Source organism: Amblyomma mixtum, chromosome 1 (genome assembly GCF_055824585.1).
Source record: "Amblyomma mixtum isolate Tamu chromosome 1, ASM5582458v1, whole genome shotgun sequence".
NCBI classification, from domain to species: domain Eukaryota; kingdom Metazoa; phylum Arthropoda; class Arachnida; order Ixodida; family Ixodidae; genus Amblyomma; species Amblyomma mixtum.
The window spans coordinates 257,274,222-257,300,635 of record NC_143012.1 but is presented as its reverse complement, the minus strand read 5'-3'; the positions used below and the strand labels follow the sequence as shown (position 1 = coordinate 257,300,635).

General features: G+C 47.4%; 2 protein-coding genes across 5 annotated transcripts in view; both read right to left on the bottom strand.

The window, feature by feature from the left end:
• The window catches only part of LOC149371550 (short-chain dehydrogenase/reductase family 9C member 7-like), a 393,612-nt gene that overhangs the window by 91,898 nt on the left and 275,300 nt on the right, over positions 1-26,414 (bottom strand). The window lies entirely within an intron of this gene.
• LOC149371554 (sister chromatid cohesion protein PDS5 homolog B-like) overlaps positions 1-26,414 on the bottom strand; it is a 57,370-nt gene that overhangs the window by 19,913 nt on the left and 11,043 nt on the right. For all 4 annotated transcript variants that reach the window (XM_089565825.1, XM_089565826.1, XM_089565828.1 and 1 more), the window contains exons 8-18: positions 24,579-24,694; positions 23,360-23,454; positions 20,231-20,913; positions 17,552-17,767; positions 14,140-14,300; positions 12,201-12,324; positions 10,092-10,247; positions 9,961-10,029; positions 7,595-7,728; positions 3,313-3,436; positions 1,302-1,621 (exon numbers count right to left, since the gene is read on the bottom strand). In XM_089565825.1, coding sequence (XP_089421951.1) covers positions 1,302-1,621; positions 3,313-3,436; positions 7,595-7,728; positions 9,961-10,029; positions 10,092-10,247; positions 12,201-12,324; positions 14,140-14,300; positions 17,552-17,767; positions 20,231-20,913; positions 23,360-23,454; positions 24,579-24,694 — 2,198 coding nt within the window. The remainder of the gene's footprint in view (positions 1-1,301; positions 1,622-3,312; positions 3,437-7,594; positions 7,729-9,960; positions 10,030-10,091; positions 10,248-12,200; positions 12,325-14,139; positions 14,301-17,551; positions 17,768-20,230; positions 20,914-23,359; positions 23,455-24,578; positions 24,695-26,414) is intronic.

Here is a 26,414-nt window from a genome sequence, read left to right as displayed (position 1 = left end):
GTCTATTGTCGAGTATCCTTTACGAAAGCCTGCCTGATCATTTGGTTGACTGAAGTCCAAGGTTGTCCTGACTCTATTAGCGATTACCTTAGTAAATACCTTGTAGGTAACAGACAATAAGCTGATCGGTCTGTAATTCTTCAAGTCCTTGACGTCTCCTTTCTTATGAAATAATAGGCGCACTTTTTTTCTGGAAAATCCAGCTCAAAGTTCGGGGTGCGCCTATTACGCGGGGTAAAATTTCCGGAAATTTTTCGACTCGCAAAATCGAACATACCACATAAACGCACCCGTGAACGGGCCACATCCTGTTTTCCCGAAGAAAATAACTTTTAAAAAATCCCTGTAAGGGCCGCACCCAAACTTTCCACGATCCACGCGGGAATAGCCTACGAAATGCACGCGCCATGGCCTCCGCGATCAACTCCGGCTGCGAGCAATGCGCGCTTGGTCGCGGAGGCGCGCGCGTGATTAAGGCGGCCGTGCACGCGCACAGGAGCTTCCAGGCGCTGCCCATGGATGGCGCCCAAGGTCAAGCTTATCATCATCATCAACTTTTTCATACGCCGCGAGCAGCTGCGAGCTTTCGTTATCCATATCGACATCAGCATCACCAGCTCCAGTTTTTTTATGGCTGTCAAAGGGTTGGTTTCTGTCATAGCGTGTTAGTTCATCGCAATGTGGCGTTCTTGCGCTGCCGCGGAGCGTTGCTACTTTAGCACGACGGACAAGCACCCTAATAACTACACGGCTGGTAGTTAGATCTCGAACACGGCAAGCGTGTGGCAGTCCGGAAATTCAATGTGGACGAGAAGTGCGGCAGTTGCAACTGTGGCGTGCCTAAATTTTCGTATGCGACTCCTATCGCCGCGGTTTTCGGGGTCCTAAGTCGGGAGGGTTTCCGGCTGATGAAGCTTTCCAAACAGACGTTTAAAGTGAGCATCCCAGAAAACTGTGTGTGGCTGTACCACGCGATGTCGTCGTACGTGCTGTGGGTCCGCAGCATCTGCGACGGCAGCAGCACTAGTGAGGACTAGTAGTAAGTTCAGCAAAAACTTTGTTATAATAAAGATTGTGGGGGTGGGGAGGCGTCGGCTTGCAATCGTGTAAGTGCAGTGCTGATCACAGTGCCAAGTTCGGGGTGCGCCTACTATGCACGGAAATAAAAAAATCTGATTTTTCGCGATCGAACTGGGGGTGTGCCTATTATGCGAGTGTGCCTATTATGCGAGTGCGCCTATTATGCGAGTGCGCCTATTATGCGAGTAAATACGGTAAGACTCGATGGGAACTCCACTCACTCCTTGATCTGCACCAGGGCTGGCACGTCGTCGTACTTGTGCAGGCAGGGGTCGTGTGCCAGCAAGTGGATGGCGTAGGGGACCACGTAGTCGGGCAGGATGGTGATGAGCTTCATGGAGTTGATGGTGTGCTGCTTGAGGAAGTCGCGCCGCTTGTTGATGCACGACAGCAGCCACTGGCGCAGCTGGTTGCGCAGGGGCCGCCGCTTCTCGATGCCCCCCAGGGCAAAGATGGCCAGGAACTGCAGGGGCAGCCGCATGGCCAGCAGGTGCTTGTGCAGCTTCTGGCCAAACTGCTCCCGCACCTCGGGGCACTCGTCCTGCGCAGCACAGAGGCACGTCAGGTCAGCCACAGAGTTTCGAGCAGAACCCAGGAACGTCTACAGTCTCACACGCACTGGGATCGTTTACCCATGTACCAATCAAGACACTTTGTGAGGAGCAATTGCCGGCAGAAGCGGACCAATACCAAGAGGGCGCGACAAAGGAGAGTGGAGTGCGTGTGCATGCAGGGCGTGGATCTCGGAGGCCGAGTGGCGTGGGTCTCAGAGGCTGGGTGGGGCTCTGGTTACTCGGGCAAGAACAAGAGGGCACGGGTGCGCGGGGAAGAAGGGACACGTGGGGAGACCAGGTAGACGACACTGAGACGGCGAGGTGTGTGTATGGAAATAAATGGTGTTGAACATGCGAGTCAGCTGTCAAGCATGACAACTTGTATGCCTTACCTGCAGACAGCTGCAAATTCTGTCACGTAATCATGCTGGGCTAATTACAAACCAGAACTCCAGATTTTTCTCCACTAAAGCTGTCCTAAAACGTGCACCTCCTGTCCGCGAGTGTTAGCTAAATCTAGCGCTTTTGCACACAAGGTTACCACTGCGTTTTTGGATGCGCAAGGCAACGGTTTCAATGCCACTGTTGTGGTGAACTTTTTTTTCTTTGCATAACAGCACAAGAGTCTGCAAGGTCTCCCCTGTTACCTTTTAGGTAAGTTACCAAGGTACTTGTCAGCCAAAATTTCCACTTAGAAAGCTCCGCGAGATGAGCTACAAGGTGAGGGCAGAAGTTGCGGCCTTCAAGAGAAGGAAACTGTATACGAGAGATTTGAGGTTAGTGCAGGAGAAGGTGTGTCACGTACCAAAAAATGCGCACATCAGCTCAAAACTTGGCATTCACACAGTAAGACATTATATGAAGAAAAAAAAAGAGAGAGAGAGAGAGAGAGAGACAGAGCACCAAGGACATAAATTCCGCCACCCTGTAGCCCATTATGCACAGTACTTGAGCAAAAGCCAGGGGAGAGGAGATGTGAAGCGCATTCGTGGCTTTCATTTTTCATAAAAAAATGCTCATGTACAGCTTAAGGGTTAAATAATGTCCCACATAAGGGAGTAATTACTCATTGGCATCCACCCGAGCGCAGCCATACGGCTACAGAGGGAAGCTATACAGCTTTCTCAGAAACTTCGTAGTTAAAGAAAAATTCGTCCTGGTCCGGGGTTCGAACCCAGGACCACCGCTACACCGGAGCAGTCGCTCTACCAATTGAGTTAACCAGGACGGCAAGCTTATGGTAGGACGAGAGCGAATTGATCAATAACTCGAAGTGGGAACTGTGTTGGTCAAATGTTTAGGGGAATTACTCCCTTATTACAAACCTACTCCACCTTGGGGGATTCCCCTAAACATTTGACTAATGTCCCACATACAATGCCCAACAAAAGTACGCAACCCAAGGCGTTAGCTTCTAAACCATGCTTTGTGGCTCATTATGCACTGCAAGTGCTAAAGATCTCTCGAAGGTTAGAGGAACTCTCTCTTTCAGTCCTCCGCAAGTTGGGATTTCCCCGAATGCTGCAAAATGACCCATTACACAGCTTGGGAGCAAAATTCTAGGTCACTTCACTTATGACGAAAAGTGCACCACAGCCTACAACGTACAGGCGTGACTGAAATACGTAGTGCCCCTTTACATTGCTATGCACCGACATGCGTGGGGAGCAGGACCCACCTGCAGCACGTGAGCCACCTTCTGGAACTGCTCGTGGGACAGCACGTCGGCATAGGCTGGGCAGCAGCAGATCTTGAGCACACATGCTGCTGCCATGTACCGCAACCAGGAACGCTCCATGGCCCTGCAACCACACCCACTGGTTGGCACACGCGCAAAGCCACTGGGGGCTGTCTACGTCACAATCTGTATGACGCACCATCTAACATGTGAAACTTGGCTTACCCATGTTTCATCCACCCACAAATGGAATCCACTACCTCAATTTGGTCCTTATCCAATATGCTTGAACTTGTCGAACAGATTTACATAGTTCATTGAACGTAACTACATTTATTAGTTGACCCATCAGACAATTGTCATTGCACATCTTTTTTATAACTGTTCCACAGGTACTTCAAGAGCAATGGGTGCCACATATTGCCCTTGAAGGGTAGAGACAAAATTTCAGAGCGTGTTTTTACTCTGGAATTATGCATACAACATTGGTAAACACGGACCACCATGTAGAATTCACCAGCGCTCAACAATAGTTAGTATTGATATTTCCTCTGTAGTTTCAGTTTCGGCTTCAACTACCAGATGGTGGTTGATGTCACAAGTGAGAATGAGATCATGTAAAGCATACAAAAACTGCAATGTAACCACTGTTTTGTTGTTTTAATTCATTCAAGCTCATACACTAAACTGCTCCAAAAGCCAGAATGGCAACAAGTGAAACCCCTCTGTGATGGCTCAGTGCTCTCATCTACTGAGCCACAGTACTGACCATGGCGGCTGTGTTTCTATGGACGCGAAACGCAAAAAAGGGGCCCATGTGCTGTGTGCTGTGCAATGTCAGTGCAGGGTGAAGATCCCCAGGTGTTTGAAATTATCCCCCTGACCTCCACTACAGCACCTCTTTCTTCCTTTCTTCTTTCACTCCCTCCTCTATCCCTTCCCTTACAGCAGGTGTCCAGGTTCAGGTGTCCACCGAGATATGTGAGACAGTTACTGTCTCATTTCTTTTCCTCAAAAAATTTTTATTTTCAGCAAGTGGACAAAGAGCTATTGCAGTTTTCATAAGTATCACATGATCTGGTGCTCACTTATGACATCACAACTGAAACTGCATCCAAGAATAAATTCAATCATAATTTAGATATTGAGCGCAGGCAAATTTCCTGTGGTGATTCATGCTTACTAATGTCATGCACATCATTCGAAAGCAAAATGACATTCCAAAAGTCTTGGTGTGTCAACCCCTTTAATGCTTCTTCCTGCATTTCCTAATGATCATGCAATCTATCCAACATTAAATACACCTAAGATGGGATTTCATTTATTTTTATTTATACAAGTTTATTTCAGGGAGACCAGGGACATTAAAAGAAAAGAACACATGCTTACTTTGAGCTATTTAAAACAAAAAACATATAGCAAAACGTAAGCACAGAAGGAACAGGAAACGAAAAAGCAGCACTGAAACGGCACCATCACTAAGCAGAAGTGCAGGCATTGCAGCATAAAACTTTCACGCACAGTAAAAGAGATATCACTGTATTTACACTATTGTAAGTCAACCTGTGTTTTTTTTTTTTTAATTCGAAAATACGAAGTGCAGGCAAAGCATGGCACTGTTAATAAAGGCAAAAAAAAAAAAGCCATATCGGAGAGATTACATGGCTACAACTGTATGCTTGCTCTAAGGCTCCACCCGCAGCATTAGACTACTGCACACTCTTGTTCATTAAGATTACTTGAATTTCTTTTTTTTACATATATTTTTGCTGCGCACACACCTTTCATGGGAGTGTCCATAGTTGATGGAAGGGCCACTACACCACTGTTAAAGTCTCAGTGCTTCCCAGCAGTATTGATAGTTGATGGAACAGCTGACACCACTCACATGCTTCTTTGAATCTGCTTGACGCGTTTGGCTTGATTGTGGGCCATGTTTTACTGTTGTGCTTCGTCAATAGGCTTGAGTGCTCCAAATCCAAAAAGCATGTGGCACTCATTCACGGCAACATTCAAAAGAGCTGTCATTATTTACGCTAAAGAATAAACGACTATGCAGTGGGCTGCAAGTTCAACATTTCAGAATGCGTGGTGTGGGAGTAGCAGCTGCAGCAAGGCAAAATTTTCAGCTGCGATGGCAAGCGAAGAGGTTTCTGCAGGCTGAAGCCCGTACGCTTTCCGGAGCTGGAGGCCCAGCTTGTGGCGCACGTCACTGAAATGTGTGATCAGTTCTTGCCAGTGATGTGCAACATGGTCACACAACAAGCCTGGGTCTTTGCCTCGGAAGCAGCAATACCAAGAAAAAATTCAAAGCCAGCAGAGCTTGGGCATAGTTCACGAAGAGGGCTGGTTCCTCTCTATGTCGGTGTACCAGTGTGTGCTAGAAGCTGCCCGCCGTATATGAGGAGAAAGTCCTTGCCTTCCATAGGCACTTTCTCAAGCTCTGCGACTCGTAGCAATACTTGCTCGGCCATATCTGCAATGCCGATCAAACTCCCTCCATTTCGACATGACAAGCGACACGGCGGTGAGCACGAAAGGAAAAGCTTCGCTTTACAGTGATGCTTCGTGTATGGTATGAAACTTGGTCTTCACGCGAAAGATAATGCCGTCAAAAGCATTCCCCTACGGTGTAATCGTGAGAGCCAGCGGCTACATGACTGATGACATGGTGGTCGAGCGGAATCGCCTGGTGCGACTTCCAAGGCTGAGGGTGTCCCTCAAAAATGACATTTCCAACCTTCTCGCGCTTGACTTCCTTTCGAGGCCACCTCGTAACCAAGGTGAAAGAAGAGCTTTAGAAAGAGCAAACAGACACACTCATGATTCCCGGCAGTTGCAACCTCTGGACGTCATTGTGAACAAACCTTTCAAAGACCAGCTCAGCCGCCGCGAGTGCAACTAGTGGCCGGAGGCGGAAAGCCGTGAACTTACACCAACCGGGTGTGTGAGAAGAGCCTCGCTAACGGCTGTGATAAATCGGGTACTTTCGGCGTGAGCCATGGTGCAGTCGTTTGCAAAGTGCGGGATTCCACTGGACGACAACATGCTGTGGGACCACAGCAGTGATTACGATGGCAGCACTAGTGAGGACAAGTCATCCAGGCACTAATAAATATTTGCTGTGGAATGTGCCTACGGGTACACACCCCCTCTTTTTTCCCGACATGCAATATGCATGACATGAACTTTGGTAATTTTCCCACATGCTACGTTGCAGATGTCACTTCGTGTCTGCTGTGGTCTGGACCCAAGCAGCGAAAGCAGCGCAAATTTTTTGCCGCTGTTTCGAGGCACCCACAGTGAGCTCACCCACCAGGCTCATGCGCTGCTAAGAAAGGCCAACTTCTCGACGACACAAAGCTCGCAGCATGTGCAGGCGAGAAAGAGTTGCGCAAACGCACAAAGAAAATGCCGCAAACTGTTGATAAAGAAAAGGCAGTGAAAAAAAGTGTGAATAGAGAAGAGAAAAAAAGGCGAACGGCACAGAACTCTGCAGCACAAGAAATGAAGCAAGAGACAGCAGCATAGCAGCAGCTGCTGCCCGAAAGGCCTTATGCATTCATACGTGGGAGGTGTCCCGCGAAATATTGCAGATTATTTGATCTCCAATTCGCAGAATTTAAATTTCCCACCGCGGGAAAACTAGGGGCCTTAACTATGAGAAGTGCCTTAGCGGAAGGCTCTGGATTAATTTCAACCACCTGTAGTCCTTCAGCGTGCAGTGATATCACACAGCACAGGGAAGTTTTTACGTTTTGCCTTCATCGAAATGCGGCTGCCGTAGCCGGGATTAAACCCCGCGATGTTGAAATCAGTAGCCAAACACCTTAGCCCCTCAAGTAAAAATTCAATATTCCTGAATTAACGAAGGTCGAATTAACAACGTTTAACTGTGTAAAAGTTTATGTACGCCCCTGTACTTGTTTTTGCTGTATTTTTCTTCGTATTAATTGTTATGCTATACTAATACAGGTTTCTATTTTTCGTTTGTGATGTTTTTTCTTTTGTACTTTATCCTGCAGTATTCTTGACCTTCCCTTCCATCGTTTTTCTATGTTGCACTGTTCTACCTAATTTCTTTCATAACTTCATTCCAGGAGTGCGTTTTACAGTTTTTAATTAAAACTCAACTCCCTCACACAATATCCTGCGTAAGGGCCTATAAGGTGCTGTGAATAAGTAAACCCCCCAAAAAACGGCATGACAGTGCGAACCACCACTCAGTACACGTCTTTGGTGCAAGTTGGAAAACAGGCAAAGCAAGGATCTGAGAACGTACGAGACGTGCTCCTTCTCCATGAGGTCTCCACCATGGCTGATGACTGTGACCAGCAGCCGCAGCGTGGAGCTGGCCGAGGCTGAAGCTGTGCGCAGTCCCAGCAGCCAGCGAACCATCATCTTCATGCCTTCAACCTGCAAACAAACATTGGAGCTCTGCTTTAAGGGTATGACGCGATAGTGCAATGGGTTAACTCCCATATATGCAGAAGCTTGTTCTCTACTTTACAATCATAGATCCCTGGGAGTCCTGTACCCCTTCTGGCACAGTGGTGCAGCGGTTAAGCGATGCGCCACTGCCCTGCGATGGCAGGCGCTCCCAGCGGTGGGCCTTGTGTGGCCCACGTTGCTCTTCCCGAGCGACCAATCATTAATTTAACTGCCACCTGCCACGGTGGACAGTTTGCCTATCCGATGGGCAGCTTGTGATGACACTGCAATGCCGCGTGACCTAAGTGGCCCACCTGTCTCCTAAGTTGCTCTCTGGGGACCACCTGCCAGAGCCATGCTCGTGATTTTTCGCTCACAACGCCGACGCCAACTGCGTCGACACTGGATTTTCTGGAGAACGGGGCCTTCAATGCTATCATGTTAAAAGCCTCCTTTATGTCCCTAAATTAGACAAGAATTGTGAAGAGGAAAACGGCCCCAACAGCATGATCAGCAAGCAGTCAACTTTTAGTCACTTCAAGTGCACACCTGCTGTGATAAAGCTGCCCCGCTGTTAGTAGCACCACACCATCTTTGCACCACTGCCTAACTCAGCTGAAGCAACCAATCATCTAAGTGCCTTCCCTCCATGCATTATGTGCCATGGTTACCAATTATGAAATCGTGAGCGAGTGATGCAGACATTGCATGTCAAGCAGCCTGGTTAAGTTTTGGAGCTGCGGTGTTGAGAACTGCACGCATGCTGAAGATCATTATCATCAGCATGCTTCTCCCAGTGATCTGCACTGAGCTTGGTCCAGTGCCAGTCACCCTAGCCCAACAAAATTTCAGATCTTATTGGCCAACCCTGCTCTCTCCCACCTCTCCCACTCTTACCCACATCCCCTTCTCTTAGAAGTCCCTTAGTTGTAGTTATCGCTCTTAGTTAAGTCCCTTAGTTATCACATTAAGAAAATGTCAGCCAAAATAATTGTTTCATTGGTACATCATTCTGCCAGCACTGTTCAACTGCTGAGAGGTAACGGACAATAACTACACTTGGTATGATCACAGACGCGCTGTCCTGCACACCAGACTTCACCTGAAACCATGAATGCATGGTGTGCCTCAGCACTGCTTATCAGTCTTGTGCGCTCGTCATTAGCATCAGAAAGGACAAAAGTCACACAAAACATTATTTTGCGCAAAAGCTAGAACGAAATGCATCCACGCGTTTCTTTATGGCGCACCAGTCTCGGGTGCCGGCAGAATACGCACCACAGTCGCCAGCCATTCACCTTATGTCACTAGGCCTAGCGTGCTTTGCATCGAAGCCACAGCGAAAAGTGCTTAGAATTGAGTCTAGTTTATCACAGAAGGACTAACCCTGTTGCCTGTTTACAGTACACAATAGCCTCACATTAAAATGAGCATATAATTTATTTCCGAAAGGCCTTGATTCTTTAGAACAGCGCAAAAGACAGGGACACAGATAGAACAGACACACACACAGCGCTGTATGTGTGTCTTTTCTATCTGTGTCCCTGTCTTTTGCGCTGTTCTAAAGAATCATGGTCCACCAACTAGCCTGCACGTCTACCCTCGAAAGGCCTTGTTTGTACTGCTGGTCGCTTCCTGGGACACAGGCTGGGTAGCATGACAGCAACCTTTCTAAAGCCCATTAATCATTCAGGGGTTTTACTCTGGATAATCTCCGGGGTGTCCGTCATGCTGCAATCCCTAACTACAGAACCGTTTGCAATTTGGTTTGCCGCTAGTCATTCAGGCCACCCAAGAGTATGGAAGGCATGGTAATGTGCCACTTCCCATTTTTGATCTTCACTGGCTTCAGAGCTTGTAATTGCATCATTATGCATTTATTGCTCTGAGTTGCGAACGCGCTGTGATGCCATCCCTGGGAAAAGCTACTAAGCAAAACTTCATAATATCGAGGAACTCAATACACAGAAGTTTTAACTCCACGTTTAACTGTACCGTTTAATAAGATGTGCCACCTTCAAAGTGCCTATGCGTAAACTGCTTCAAAAAATTGCAGTGAAGAGTTTCGAGAGCAGTGAAGAGTTTCGAGAGCATGTAGCAGTAATCTTTTAGCCACACTTTGACTGCTCACTTGTACTCTCCTCGTGCAAGCCTATTCCCTATGTTCCTTTGTGATCTGGGGACCCCCAGAAGCAGCATATCTCCAGGAGCACTCACCTTGACCTTGGTCTCCTCAGGCAGGGCCTCAAACTCGCACCACGCTGACTCCGAGATGCGCGGCTCCTCCTGCACAGTCCGCCGTCACACGCACAGTCCGTGCAAAGTCCATGGAAAAATCCAGCACTCACCCGATCTGCCATGATGAGGTCCTTGACCACCACCTTGGAGACTATACTCTTCACCTGGCTGCCAAACATATCCGGGCACAGCAGTGCGATGTGGCCCATAGACACTAGTGCCGTCCGGAAATACGCCGAATCCAGTGTGAAGTGCTGCTTCAGGTGCTGCAAGGCACAATGTGGAGCAACATGAGCCAGCACATCAAACACAATATGTGGGTAGTTCGTATTACTTCACTATACAGTCAAGCCCACTTATAACAATATTCAAGTGCCATGGAAATACCATTGCCATAACCAATAATTGTTATAACAGGGTTGTGCCGAAAAAAAGAAAAGATGACAAACTTCAGAGCATTTATTGACAGTAAATACCCGGAGGAGTTTGACTGTTCTAATGCCTGTAAAAGCAGGTTAATTCGAACTTCAGGGAACCGGAACAATGTTCACCGTTTACCGATGACCAAAGCACCGCCATCACTGCGCCACCGGGAGCTTCGCGCACCTCCACGTCACAGGAATCAAGCCGTTTTCCGGCAGTGTTTCTTATGGGAAACTCAAGAAGCATGCAGAACTAAGGGTGCAGTGACAGCTGACAAGAGAAAGACCGCACTGGCTGCATGCACGTGCACTGCACCGACTGATTGGGGGTATGCATGACACGTGTAACCAATGCAGCAATGCAGCAGCTCTCCTGACGCGATGACGCCTGCCTCTTTTGCTTTCGTGGCATTGCTGCGCCAGCTTAGTGCATTGGTCGGCCCCACACGTGCGCGCTTTTGTGTTGTAAGTATGGTTTTGCTGGTGTGGTTGTAGCATTTCCTTCTTTTTTTTCTACAATGGTTGACACTCAATTACCAGATTTGATTGTTATAACCAATAATGTGCCTTCACAGCATTGCTATAAGCAGTTTATTTTACCATAGAACACATGGCAAAGCTGATGGTGCCACGACTGACCATTGTTATATCCGATATATTGTTATGACCAGTATTGTTATAAGTGGACTTGACTGTACATATCTGAATCAGAGCACCAGAGGCTATTTGTGCTGTAGTAATGGCTTGCAGGGGAACCACTCCTTTAGTTAAACCTTTTTTTCACGCATTAACGTGCCGTAATCTCCCGATTCTGATGCGCAGCTGAGTTTTCTATTCGCAAAACGAAGTACCTGAAGCGATTTTCATTTTGGCTTCACAGGGGACCTCGTCAAGCTAGAACAATCTTCTTCACTGTGCACACATCAGACATGTCAACGCTTCTGCTGTCCTGGCGACAAGCATCCACAAAGGCTACAGCCATTTCGATCCTTGTATAGCAGGAAGAATGTCTGATATGGTGGTGACGAATGATGATAATGTTAAGCATTTAAAAGCACTACGAACTGTTTGGAAGCAACAAAAACGACAACAAATGAAGAGAATGTGGCTGTTCACACAAGAATTGGAGGGGACAGTTAAGCTCCGCCTTAAGGGTATGACGCGATACCGTAGTGGTTTATTTCCCATATGTGCAGAAGGTCATTCTCTACTTCACATTCATAGATCCCTGGGGGTCCTCATACCCCTCCTCATGCCATGGTGCAGCAGTTAAGCGATGCACCACTGCACTGGCCAGCGGTTTTTTCTATCAAAGCCACAGGTAGGGATTGTGCAACTAATGTTGGTCTTCTCGAGCAACCAATCATTAATTTAACTGCCACCTGCCAAAGTGGGCAGTTTGCTCACTATCCAGTGAGCAGGTTGAAATGACGCCACAAGGTTGTGTGTGACAGGCAGCCCACTTGCCTCCTAGGTTGCTACCTGGGGACCACCTGCCAGAGCCAGGCCTGTGATTTTTACTAAAGACACCGATGCCGACAATGCCAACATCAGATTTTTCTGGTGAACAGGGACGTTAACGCTATACTGTTAAATTCTGTGAAAGATGCTGAAATCCGCGATTTTACATAGATTCATGAGAGGTCTTATGCTTGACACTGTACTGTGTGTCTCTTGGCTGTTCGCACGCTTACACTGTCCCCACTGAAACCTGTTTCCAATCGTGGCAGTCACTGTCCACTCCAGTGCTGATGTCTCTCACAGCAAGTGCCCAACGAGGAAAAAGAGAGTGCTCACATCGATGACTTGGCCGAAGACACGTTCCTTGTTCCCCACGATAACATTGAGGCAGGCCACCGCATACTTGGCCTGCTTGACGGTGCCATTCTCCACAAAGTTCTGCACCACGGGCAGCAGCCGCCTGCACCACAGTGAACAAATGGTGGGGACACTCTCACACCACCTAACCTGCCACACACACACACCAAACGCTATTGTCCATCACCACCTCACTACTGCGCACAAGACAGCAGTCTCTGATTAATCCAAACTTCAAGGAACTAGAGATCTTTATTTTAATTATCATAAGTAGACCTTAATATGACGCAAGACCATGGGTATCTATGCATACAAACAATATTTTGGAACCTTCTCTAAACGCAAACATAGCAGTCAGCATTAGCGCATTTAAAACAAGGGTGAAAGACATTGACTTGTTAGTTTGGTTTTTGGGGGTTTAACAACCCAAAGCGGCTTGGGCTATGAGAGATGCCGTAGTGAAGGGCTCCGGAAATATCGACCACCTGGGGTTCTTTAACATGCACTGACATCACACAGTACATGGGCCTCTAGAATTTCGCCTCCATCGAAATTTGGCCGCCACGGCCGGGATCAAACTCACGTCTTTCGGGTGAACAGCGGAGCACCATAACCACTGAGCCACCACAGTAACGCACTGATTTGGTAATCAAACAAGCAGTCTTCAAATGGTTATGTGGTTGAAAAAAAAAAAGTTAACAATGCACTGGCTTCCTAATAGTAGCATAAAACGTCAACTGGGACCTCAAGGAACTGCAAAATGTCCGAATGTCCGAATTATCCGAGGATCAACTGGCTACAAAAAAACTTTCAATAAACTGTTTCGCATCGCAGAATATTTAACTGATGATAAAGTAGGAAATGGTTGTCAACAATTTATCACAATTATGTCATGCTGTACTGCAAGCTCACTATCAGAAATGACAAAGCAGAACTGCTCTAAAGTAGACCTTCCATGGCCTCCTTCACAGATGTGACACAGTAGCAGTGCAGTCTCCTTAAAATCAGTGGTGTCCGTGTAAAAAGGCTTCACCACACAAACAACAAGCAGATTATTAGTGCAGATATCCCGCACACAAGAAGACGTTCATGGTTGCCAGGGAAACACACATTTTCAGCAGAACTGCAATATCCCTTCTATAAAAGAAAACGCCCAGTGAAGTGCCGATCAGCGTCCGAAACAGCACACAGCCTGGCTTGCCTCGCTAATGCACGCTACTGCTGAGGGCTAGTAATGAGGCTCAGAAAACAAAACTACGCGATGATGGGGCACTTCAGGTCGCCTGCAGTTCCAATCGGACTTCGTCACAGCCCCCATACGGACCACGTCCGAGTTAATCGGTTGGAAAAGCTGTATTTTCAGCTCATGCTGTGCTGCAAACATAATGTATCCCACCTCAGCTGCCGCTCTTTTGCACCGGGAGAGTTGCGGCAAGACAAGTTTGAGGCGCAAAATTGTGGTACAAATTAGACAACTTTAAAATGCACAGAAAATATACCCGACAAACCAAAAATTTTGAAATTTGTTTGAATTAACCAAAAGTTCAAATTACTGCAAGTCTACTGTATCTGGCAAACAATCTCCCATAGCAGTGCTGATCACACCTTGCTACAGTTTAACCCATTTATAAAACAAAGCAAGACACCTGACTGCCACGGGACCGAGTTCCGGACGAAATGAAGTGGTCACAGCGCACACACCCACCAATTTCAGATGGTCGTTTTTGTAAAAGAAAAAAAAATGCTGACTTATCCGCATTAATATCAGTAGCTGGCAGCACACGCATCGTCACTGAGCCAAGACCTCCATCTGTGTAAGTTCATTCGAGACTCAGTGCGCACTGTTCTTGTTTATGTGAACAAAGACAATAACTCTGCACATCAAGGCAAAGCTGAGTTAATGGAAGCTGGCACTCACTGGGCCACATTGGGGCAGCGCTGATCGATATCCGCCCCCACAAAGGTGAAGATCTGCAGGGTGAGCTCAGAGGCAGCGCTGTCTTCGGAGCTGAGGAACGACAGCAGCTGGTTGTACACTTCCTCCCCCACAAAGGCTGCTGGGAACGCTGACGCCAGCACCTGAACACGCACACAACAGCGCTCGAGTTGTCCTCCGGTCAGGCACAGCGCGACGCTTCTGGTGCCAGGCTGATCATTGGCACCTTTCTGCCCTCTTGTTACCACAACACACTCATGCAAATGCTCTCTCCGCTTGTGCAGGGTCAGGGGTGGAAAACGGGACAGCACATGGCAAAGTAATACCCATACAGGGCATTAATGACAATACTGCTAAGGGCATAGTACACCTTAACAGCAACCATAAAGAGAAACGCTGAGTCAAGTTACACTGATACAGGGCGACTTCAGACAAGATCACGCAGTGGATGGCTGGTCGATTGATTCACCTAGTAATCTGATATTGCATCACCTTCTGACTGTGAACGACAGATCTGCAATTATTTTTTTGCTCACAAAAAATACTTCAAAGCCCAAGAAAATCTTGACAGTGAGAAGGTAAACTTCCGCAGTCACACACTGCTCTTTCAAGCAAATTTTGTCATAGACAGATGGAATTATATTGCAAGGATATATATGACAATTTTTACAAGGACTTACCATAAAATCCGTTTAGTTACTTTTGTCAATTTTTATATTTTATTTTTTATTTTTATTTTTCCTAAAATTTTGGCACATGGAAAGCTTTGATAACTTTGGAGGTCTCCATCTGAAAGATATAAGCTATGACCGCCAACACATACCACTGCATTCTACAAAAACTTATCCACTAAGCAATACAATATTCAGCCACACATACTTTACAATAGCGAAATACCATTGCTATAACTTCCAAGAGATCACAGAACCAAAAGAACTTTGAATAGTAATAATAAAAAAAAAACTGCAGTAAAAGCTTCACAATTCAAACTTGTTTAATTCGAAATCCCAAAAAACTCCAATAATTTCTACGGTCTTGTAATGTCTAATACAAATCTAACCGAATAATTCGAAGCGGCGACCTGCACCAACCCGGTTACCGTATTTACTCGCATAATAGGCGCACTTTTTTTCCAGAAAATCCGGCTCAAAGTTCGGGGTGCGCCTATTACGCGGGGTAAAATTTCCGGAAATTTTTCGACTCCAAAATTGAACACACCGCGTAAACGCACTCGTGTACGGGCCGCACCCCGTTTTCGCAAAGAAAATGTTAAAAAAAAAAAAGGTCCGTGTAAGGGCCGCACCGAAACTTTCGGAATGCACGCGCCGAGGCCTCCGCGATCGGCTCCGGCTGCGCGCGACGGGCGCTTGATCGCGGAGGCCACACACGCGCACAGGAGCTTCCAGACGCCGCCCAAGGCCAAGCTCATCGTCATCATCATCATCGTTTTCCTCCGCCGCGAGCTTTCGCTATCTATATCGCCATCAGCATCTCCAGCTCGTTTTTTTTTTTGTTGTTGTTGCTGTCAAGTGCCGGGATTTGCGGTAGCGCGATAGTTATCGTGGTTTATGGCTTTGCCTCGGAGCGTTGCTGTTTTAGCTCGACAGGCAAGCACCTTAACAGCTATATGGCTGGGAGTTTGCTCTCGAACGCGGCAAGCGTGCGGCAGGTCGGAAAATACGACGTGGCCGAGAAGCGCGGCAGTTGCGACTGCGGCGTCCCTAAATTTTCTTACGCGACTCCAAGCGCCGAGGTTTTCGCGGGCCTAAGTCGGGAAGGTTTCCGGCTGGAGATGAAGCTTTCCAAACAGACGTTTAAAGTGAGCATCCCTGAAAACTGTGTGCGGCTGTTCTACGCGATGTCGTTGTACGTGCTGTGCGTCCGCATCAGCTGCGGCGGCAGCAGCACTAGTGAGGACTAGTAGTCAGTTCAGCAAAAACTTTGTTAAAATAAAGATTGGGAAGCGGGGGGTGGCGAGGCGTCGCCTTGCAATCGTGTAAATACAGTATTGATCACAGTGCCAAGTTCGGGGTGCGCCTATTATGCGCGGAAATAAAAAAATCTGATTTTTCGCGCCCTAACTAGGGGTGCGCCTATTATGCGAGTGCGCCTATTACGCGAGTAAATACGGTAATTCGAAAACCTGGGGTGCAATGTGAGAATGTCCAATCACAGATTTTGCTGTAGAAAGGTGAAGCAACGGCCCCTTGGAGTAGTGAAGCAATGCTGCAGCGCGATGCCGATGCTTGATATGCGAAGCGCCCCAGCCCCAGTACTCCCAGCATAAAAATCAGTTTATGGTACGGATTGTGGACCGGTGAAACGCACGTCCCGTGACGCGACCTTTTCTGCTCCATGCCCTCGACGAGTTGACTGTGCACAGCGCCGGCCAGCACCATTTCTTTGGGTAGTATGCCATGGCTACAGAGTTAGGTTACCGGCACCTCTGATTCCTTTAAGTACTGTTGCATATAAGCCAATCATCAGAAAAACAACCATCTGAAATTGGGGGGGGGGGGGGGGGTCAACCTACATGGAGCCGACCTGTTTGCCGGCTCTCAGGTTAGTTTCGGACGAGTGGTGGGTAGCACATGTCCCTTCCCAGCAAAGCACGAGGCTCCAGGCGTCAAAAAAAAAGGTAATTAATTAGCATGGAAATCGCTTCTGCTAAAGAAAATTTGAATCGAGAGCCATTTACCCGGCTTGTTTATGCTGGTGGTCATTTCCTCAGGTGAGCAGTAGGTAGTGCGTGGTAATTTGGACTCATGCACTGCAATGTGCTGTGTAGAACTACACAATTTTTTACCACTTGCCCTTGTGGAAGAAGAAAAATTTCCCACAAATCTTGACTCGAAATTTCACAATCCCAGTCATCTTACTAGACACTGTCACCAGCGACAAAAGTTGGCAGATTCAAAAGTGTTTCCAGCTGTTTTTCACTGTTGTTTCGTTCATATAGCACATAAAACAGGCTCCGTTAGGTGTGAACATCTGAGGCTACTTCTGAGACATATATAGAAGGCAAGATGCAAGAAATGTGCATATGACATGACATGCTGAGTGACATGCCATTCATACCTCCTCAAGGAAGGCATGGTATAGGGAGGTTTGTCGAGGAGCACTTTTGTCACAGGAAATGCCCAAGGGCATTCTTGAACCCAAACTAACCCTACGGTAGATGAGCAACTGTTTACTGCACTCAATGGAGTGGATGTCAAGCATCACGTTAAGACACATTTGTGAATTCAGGCATAAGTTTTTGATTGCACTGAAAAAAATTGGGTCCTCAAACTTCAGTCGCCACTCCCGTTAACAAAAGACCGTTCCATTCTCTGAACTCCACACAAAGCCTGAACAATCAACCAGCATTCATCTAACATCACTGAGCACATACATGAAGGAGCTGCAGCCCACGTAGTGCTGAGTTGGTGACGCCGATCTGCATGTCAATGTCCCCCTGGCCAAGCAGCGAGTCTCGCACATAGGTTAGGATCTGCTTGACACCTGCATTGTCCACCATGACAGGTGCCACCCGTTCCAGCATCTGCTTGATGATTACGTAGAAGCTATTGGTCTGCACTGGGTAACCGAGGCTCTTGAGGACTTCTTTCTGCAAAAAGAGAAGCACGAGCCAGGCACAATTAGGATGACGATCATGGCTTTTTCTGACACAAGGGAATCTCCGACCTGCACTGAGAACATGATGATGGCTGGTCAACTAATGTGCATGACGTATGCTTTGGGTCAAATTTCTGGGCCAGCGTGCCACTTAAAAGCTGTGAATATGTAGTTTATGCGAATCATATCCTAAGCCAGCCCAGTGCTATCTCTGAGTATACCTGGATTTTTGGTGCAATATCTGCCTATTTTTGGTTTGTGTGTTCCATTCCCAGTATGAATTGCATGCAGATTGTACTCCAAAAGTGTGGTCTGAGATTCTGGTAAGGTACTGTAGCAGAGATTTTTCAGAACCTGATAATTCAGACATGTGATATCTTAGACTTCAAGGAACATTCATGCCCTTGATAGGAATGTATACATATATTTATGAACAACATTTCGAACACAATAAAGCCTGAAGTTTGTTTTTTCTGACTAAATAAGTCGCGAGTGCACATCACTGCTGCAGTCATGATAAGTTGTTGCCGCTGAGAAATGTGCCATTCTGGATTCAGTGTGCGGATGGACTGGCCTGGATGGACATGGCAATTTCTGTGCCTCACTGTTGCCACCGAAGGCAACAGTACTCTTTTTTTTTTGAGACCTCATGCACCGCTGTCCGTAGAGACGCCAGCACAAGAAACACAGCCTAAAAAGATAAATGTGCTACTGCGCTGATACCACGACAATGGATGCATCCGTCACCTGAAGCATGGGGGGGGGACACATCGCAGTCTTCCACTTCATGCATGTTCTCTCTCGGCCTGCACGACCATCACTGCCTTGGAAATGGGTGACTCAGTCCTTGCCTCACATGTCAACTGATTATCAGGAGAGGAGAGACGCAGTCCTCCCACTCTCTGTGGACACCAGAACCATACCATGGGGGTAGGAAGAGGTGCCACAGTAGAGCATTCCTACGTTTCTGACATTAATGGGGGCCGCATCTATGTTCATCCTTGCTGTTACTGGACTGTGTACATTAAGAAGTTTCCCTCATGCTAAGGACAACGCAAATGCAGGTAGAAGAGTACAAGCGCCACAAAATCTCAGCAACAATGCAGTCTTGTTTTGGGGAAGAAAAAAATGCTGCTGAGCAATCTATCAGTCTAGCGCACTTGCTTGTTTCGTTGGCGCTTCCCTTCAGCAGCTGTTTAAGACCAAACTATGGTGCCATTCTGACTTGCATGCATATGGTTTCGCGCAACCATGGTAATGTGGCATGTACATATCACGCCAGGCCTGTATATAAGGAAAGTGGAAATGAACACGAGGGTCTTTTGCCTCTCCGCTGTCAGCCAGCGTGTCTGAGTGCTTCCTTTAGTCACGCCATGCCCTAGACATGACACTAACAGGCAACTTTTAGATAAATTTTTAGCAGGCTCAGCGCTTTAATAAAAAATTTCAGCCATAGCCGCTTGATGCACGTGATTGAAGCCCAATAAACTCAATAATTTTTTGGACTGCTATAATTTGGACGATATTTTGGACTTCGATGAGCAAATGTCATACACCTCAAAGGAATGTATACATACATACATACATACGTGTACATACGTATACACGAGAAATATTTTGGACTCTGTAGAGTCCAGAAATTGGATTCTGGGTCTAAACTAAGCACCTGCAATACTGTGGAGATCCCTTGTGGATGCGAGCAGGCATCACTGTTGCAAGCAACTGGCTTTCCATCGCCTTGAAAGGCGCAATCTTGGATCTAAACAGAACCAAATCAAACGGACTGGCTTGGATAGACTTGGCTATTTTTATCTCACTGTTGCCACTGAAGGCACAATGGCACACTCTGCATTGCCATCGAGATGGCCTACATAGAAAAGTGCGCTAGCCAGGGCCTGCAATCATGTTCAAAATGGGACAGCTGTAGCGTCCGTGGCGGCTTGGATGCTGCCGCTCGTGGTGCGGAGCCAGCGGGGGCATAGGGGGTGGGGGTGCAGTTGGAACCACTAGCTTCCATTCGCTTCTATGCAAAGTTTCCCTCCCCAGGTCTTTACGACTGTTGTTGCCTTGGGAAACAAAACTCTGTCCTCTCTTCTCACAACACGGGGCATGCATTGCGGCGAATTCACAGCCTGACCTGCGGCCTTGTAGCACCGTCTGGTATTGCTGACGTGAGGCAATGCGTAGATGAAAGCATGACTCTAGCTCATATACAAACTAATATTGTTGCTTTCAAATAAAATGCGGGGAACGGTAAAGTTAGATATTATTCAAGTCCATTTATCGCGACGAACTTATTTTCTTGAATAATTAAATTCAAAGGCGCCAAACCATACGCACACACACACACAGGAGAAGAAAGACAGGAGATTTTCTTGAAGTTCATGAATTTTTCAGACCGTACAATTATTCAGACCAAAAATCAGTCACCGACTGTACAGACTCTCTTACTTACCACGCTGCGCTCAGCCTCGACGCAGGAGCCGCCCCCATGCAGCACATTGTTCATGTGGATGCGCAGGCGCTGGTTGCCCTCGAGGAGGCTGCAAAACTTCATGAGGTACTCCTGGGCCTTGACCGAGTCGGGCAGGTTGCGTGACAGCAGGGCAACACGGGCCAGCAGCTGCCGCTCGCGCTCCTCGCCCGCCGGCAGCATCAGGGCCTCGAGGACGGCGCGCATCTGCTGCCGCACTGCACACTGGCACTTGAGCAGCTCGTTGAAGGCCCGCACTGCGTGGTCGTCCACCGTGGCAAACAGCTGGTACAGCTTGTGCATGCGCTCCTCCACGGGCAGCTGGTAGGGCACCAGGCAGGTGTGCAGGATGCGCTCCACCAGCAGCCGGTCCTCCAGGGCCGTCTGGTAGTACACGTGCAGCACCTTGTTCTTGATCCAGGAGATGCACTCCAGCGTGGAGGGCGGCAGGTCGGGGCTGCTCATGTGCTGCTTGTAGAGGTGGGCGAGCCCCAGCAGGGCCTCCTTGCGGATCTTGAACTTCTTGTCCAGTGTGCGCTCCTTGACAAAGTTGAGCAGCTCCTCCGTCACCGAGCTGAAGTCCTTCTTGGCCGCACTGATGATGGCCATCACCACCTCGTAGCGCACCGACTCCTCGGGGTCGTGCTGCCGCTGACGCAACGACTCTGCACAAACCAGAAAAAGCAGGGGGCTGTCGAACGTACTATACACTCCTGCCAGATGTTTCACTGATTTCGATTACAGTGAAAGCTCGTTAATTCAAACCTCATTAATACAAATTTCTGGTTAATGCAAACTACACAACTTCGTCCATTCATGCTCCAATGGGGTCTATGTAAAATCTAGCCCGCTATTTCTAACAAGAATGGGTTGCGCCACCAATAATTCAAACTATGCGCCGCCGCACCTGGGCGGCCTGAGCACGCAGCGACGCTCCCACAAGGTTACACCGCATTTTTGGAGAAGATTTAAAGAGGGCAAAATTTGTGCGAGGCAGCAGCATGGTGACAGCAACTATGCATAACCTCAGAGATTTGTACCCGGCTGCTGCTGGTAAACACTGATCTCAAAGGGTTCAATAGCTTGCAGTTTTTACAGATGAATGACGTAACCAGCAGCGAGATTGCAGAAAAACAGGCGCGTCGCGGCGTCTCTGCCACTCCGAATCCGAAACTACCTCCATGACCTTTGATACCCACCAGACATTCACTTTGGAACGCGGAAGCACATAGAGCAGCTAACAAATGGGCGAATGGAGTGATCGTAACTTGATGTAGCATTCGGTCTGGCTCCAGCTTGGAGTTGTGCGAAGCAAACAGGGAGATTTTGCAGACTCCCAATTTAACCGACGACTTTCCCTGGGGATCAGGAGCTGGCATTACCTGGCTTTTCCCCAACTTATCCAGATTTACCAAACCTCCTGGTGATTCCAGTTTTCCGAGTATGCAGACACCCTGCATAAAGTATACTGACAGTCCTGCGCAATTGTCCGAAAAATCAAGCATGTCTGAATCCGCCCACCCGCCTGTCCACCTATCAACAAAAGCATGCAGTCAGCTGCGTTCGTGTCGCCAGTTTTTAGCGTCATTCATGAAAGGTGCTTGCTGTATCACAGCGCAATCCAACGATACCAAAGGCGCGATTTTGCAATAGTTGACGGCACCAAGGCGCTCGTCTACTGAGCCAAACTACCCGGGTCCGAACCCGACCGCGGCGGCCGCGTTTCGATGGAGGCGGAACGCAAAAGGCACCCCTGTGCTGTACAATGTGCACTGATGTCAGCACTCATTAATGATCCCCAGGTGGTCGTAATTATTTACTCTCTTTCTTCTTTCACTCCCACCTTCCTCCCTTCCCTACAGCATGGTTCAGGTGTCCACCGAGATATGCCAGACAGATACTACGCCATTTCCTTTCATCAAAAAAACGAAAAACCAATTTGACTGCACCAACCCAATCACAGCAAGATAAAGCGAACATGCTCAACATCAGTCCTGAAGGTCAGGTACGCTTTTTTCATACAAAGTTAAAAAAAAAAAACTTGCAGGGCGGTTATAAGGGTGCAATGGGAATGCAAAGGGCTAGGCGTTTTCGCTCCCGATCTTGATCTCGCCATATCACATGGCGTCTGAAGGTCCCGCTTCCTCCATAACACTTTAGCATAGAGGATGTTTTATAATAATTTTGGTTTAAACTGTGCTCCTCTCTGATGCTCAAGCACTCGCCGGCTTTCGAGGTGTACATTAGTGCAGCTGGGCGCCAAGCAAGCAACCACCGCTGGAGCTCCTGTCAAGTGCGCACGGCGTCTTGGCGCTTTCCCAAATTTGCCGAGCATTCCACCCTCACAGGAGCTCTTATCAAAAGATATTGGATTGGAAAACGTTTATTGTCAACACTGAGCCCTAGTGGGCATTATACTAGGTGGCTTCGAGCCCATGGCTCTTGGCGACCTTGTGAGCCCACTCAGTGGCCCGGACTTGCGTCAACGGGTCTGAGCCGGCCAGTATAGCCTCCCACCGCTCTAGAGAAGGGACTGGTAGTAGGTCCGCCGGTGGCGGCGCCTTTTTGCAGCCCCATAAAATGTGGTCATATCCGGCTATCTCGCCGCATTGTTTGCAAGTAGCGTTGTATTGTGTTGGATACATGTGTGCTAGTCTCGACGGGCTAAAGAAGGCTCGCGTCTGGAGCCGACAGCACGTTACCTCCTGGCTTTTGTCGAGCTTTTTGTCTGGCGGCTGATAGATCCTCCTTTCCAGTTTAAACTGATTGGTGTATTCGTGAAATGATATGAATGCATCTCTCGTGAAATTTGGGGACTCAACCTGGCTCACTGCTCGGCTGACATAACACGCTACAATGTTGTCAATGCACAGAACCCTGGCGCGCTGCCAAGGTGTGAGCTGCAGAGGGCACGAAACTGAAGAACATGGTAAGGAAAGCTAATGCTTTAAAAAAAAAAAGTAAAAAAGTGGGACGGGGTTATTATACAAGTCAGTTCATTACGCAAGTAAATGCGGTATGTGTGCACTTGGCGAAACGCACGTGCACACTGAACAAGTGAGCTTATGCACATAACAGGAGACATTTCCTGATCCCTCAATTCAGTCTCACCAGTGATGTCGTTGCGCAGCTTGGGGTGGTTCAGCAGGAAGTGCATGGAGTACTGCACACACCGCATCCGCACGTGCACGCTGATGTCGTTGAACCTGTCGGAAAGAAAATGAGCAGCACTGGTTTCAGGCTTCACCTACAAACAAAAAAAGCACGCCGCTGCTCCACTCAAGACATCAAGGCTCTTTCGCTGCCTTAGGGGCTGGCACCAAACTCGGGACCTCTGGAACACTCCCCTACTCCAGCTATAGTGCACAGGTGGGGGAGAGCTGACAGGGATATTCACTACTACCAGATGAACCACCAGCTAAACTAAAAAGGAGTTGCTCATTTTGAATGCAATAGTGTCTAGGCTGTTGTCTAGCAAAAGCCACCCGGCTCCTTCATTACGAAATTCCCTGATTGGTCAAGAGGGTACCGACATCATCAGCACCACCAAATTTCAAAACCAGAAGGATAGAACATTCCAGTACCTTCCACTGGATTATCATATTGGACTGTACTAACCCAACCCACACTTCCACCTTTACCCACTCACTAATCCCCACAAACCCACGTCAATCCACCCACTAATCCACATTAATTCTTTCTGAGGTGGGCCTACTTTTAAAATTTGGGCGGTCCTTCAGAATATGTGGAGGTGGGCCACATTCGGACTGCAGAGGACATTAATATGTGTATTTGCTGTTATCTATGTTGTCATCTATCATGTGCATAGCCAAAAATAAACACTCGCGCTCATCCCCTGGGCTTTTAAAACAACCCACACTGGGGGTGCGTCACTCCCGGAAAAACTCGACACAGAAAGGGCTAACCAATTGAAGTCAGTAAAGCATCCTGTAAGGATTCAGTGTCGACGGACACCGTTGACATTTTTCTTTTTTTTTTCCGGCGAGCTGATGGCAACAAACTCGCAACAAAATTTTTTTTTGTGCCTCCTTTTGTTGTTTCTTTTGCAGCGGAATTTTGTTTGCAAGACCAGAATTCTTCAAGGCCTCACTCAGAAGGCATTCAGTCGCACACCAGAACCAAGCGCGTGCCAAACAGTGGTCTTCCTTTCTCTGGGCGTTGCAGCCAACCAGGCTGAAACGGGCGCTGCCAGAGCTGTTACTTGACAGTGTTGCGCACGAGAACAGATCCCCACAGCCTCCGCCCCCTGTGGCACCACTGGGAGTCAGTGAGTAGACGGAGACTGTGTGTGGAGCCCCACACGACCCACCTGCCAAGGAAGCAGTTCCAGAGGGGCGGGTTGTGCGAGGCCAGGTCTGAGTTCTTGTCCGAGAACATGCGCGCCAACAGCTTTGTCACGCTCAGCCGCTCCTTCTCATCATTACACTGCACACGGGATGAAACACAACAAAGCAGTCAGGATGTATACAGCACGGCTTACGCTTTGTTTTTGCTCAGCTGGTCTTCCTGCATTAACACACTGACGAAGGGGGCCAGAAAAACAGTCGAGCAAGGACTCAAACTGTTGCCCCTTGAGTCACGAGCCAGGCAGGCTACCTTTCAACCACTGAAAAACTTTTTTTTTTATTACCTTCAAAGGCTTGGGAATACAATTCTATAGAAGCCAAGTGGTTATTTAAAAAGAACCGAAAACTGGGCAAGATGGTGAATGTTTAACATTATGTACAGCGCGAAAAACGAAGACAGGGGAAGAAACACGCTTGTTTGTTTGCGTGTTTTATTTATTAATACTGCAATCCCAGGAAGGGATTTTCGCAGGGTGAGCATACAGAAAATTGGTAAGTACAAATATTAAGAAAAAAAAAAGTACAAAGGCCACAAATTAATAATAAGCAACAAAAACACAACAGCAAAAATGAAAGGCTCAATGACGTAACACAGCAAAAAAGTACAATAAGGTTTGGGGCATATAAATACACTACTATCAAGTCATCAGTGAACATGGTCAACAGGGAATTAATTAAATGAAGAAAGAGTACCAAAACGATCACAATATTAAAGTCAGGTCATAAAAAATGGGAAACGGGAATGCATGACAGAGGACATTATTGTGTACTGAGGTTGCCGATGAATGATGTTACAGACAGCTGTAGGACTTCGTCGTTAGTAAGTTGATTCCACTCCGTTACTGTTCGCGGAAAAAAAGAATATTTAAAGCAGTTATTACGCTGGGTGAAAGGGGTGATTGTAAGATTGTGGCGTTGTCTTGTAGAATAACCTGAAGAGAAGGATATTAGTCCATCAATGTTAATTTTAAAATGACCTTTGACCAACTGACATTTCTTCTTCCTCTGTCTTCGTTTTTCGTGCTGCACATAAGGTTATTTAAAAATTGCAGCACACTTAGCTGGCAGTGAACATTCCAACTTTTACAGCTGTGTAAGATCTCGAAACAATACGATTTAATCATCGCAGTCTCTGTCCTTCATCACATCGCAATTTTTAAACGTTCGTTCGACTTGGTTAAATGGCAGCCTTGTGAAAAACAATTTTTTTTTACAATAAAACAAACAAGTAAATAAAATAAAGACCAATGTCAGTGTCCGCAAAGTGATATACAAAGAGGACCCTAGGCCACTCGCAGAGCTCAAGTGTCTCCCAAATTTTTATCAATGGATGACAGTGAAGTGTAGCCATGTCAACTCGTGGATCCTCGATGTATAGTCAAGAAACTCAAAATCACCAGTACATCTTGAGAAATTTGGCTTGTTGTAGCATTGATCCTCCTAATGAAAGGAATGCGTCAGCCAAACTGTAAGCTCCTGAGCATTAAGGCAAAAGTCACACCACAACTTGAAATAGCCGAGAACGGCTGCATAACCGTGAGCCTGTCCCCTTGCCCCTTCAGTCACCCAATGTGCAGAAGCGCAACATATATGTGTCATCTGTTTGCCAAACAATGAATGCAGGAAGAAAGAAGGCTGATTGGACCAATGGCACTGACATCGTATCTTTGTACAACTTCCCTTTTTTCAGTGCACTGCTGGCTGAGCGAGCACCACCGGCCCAAAGTATAACTTGCAGTAGTCTCAAAATTAGCAGTACACTTCTTTTTTTTTTTTTTGAGCATTGTTTATCATTACAA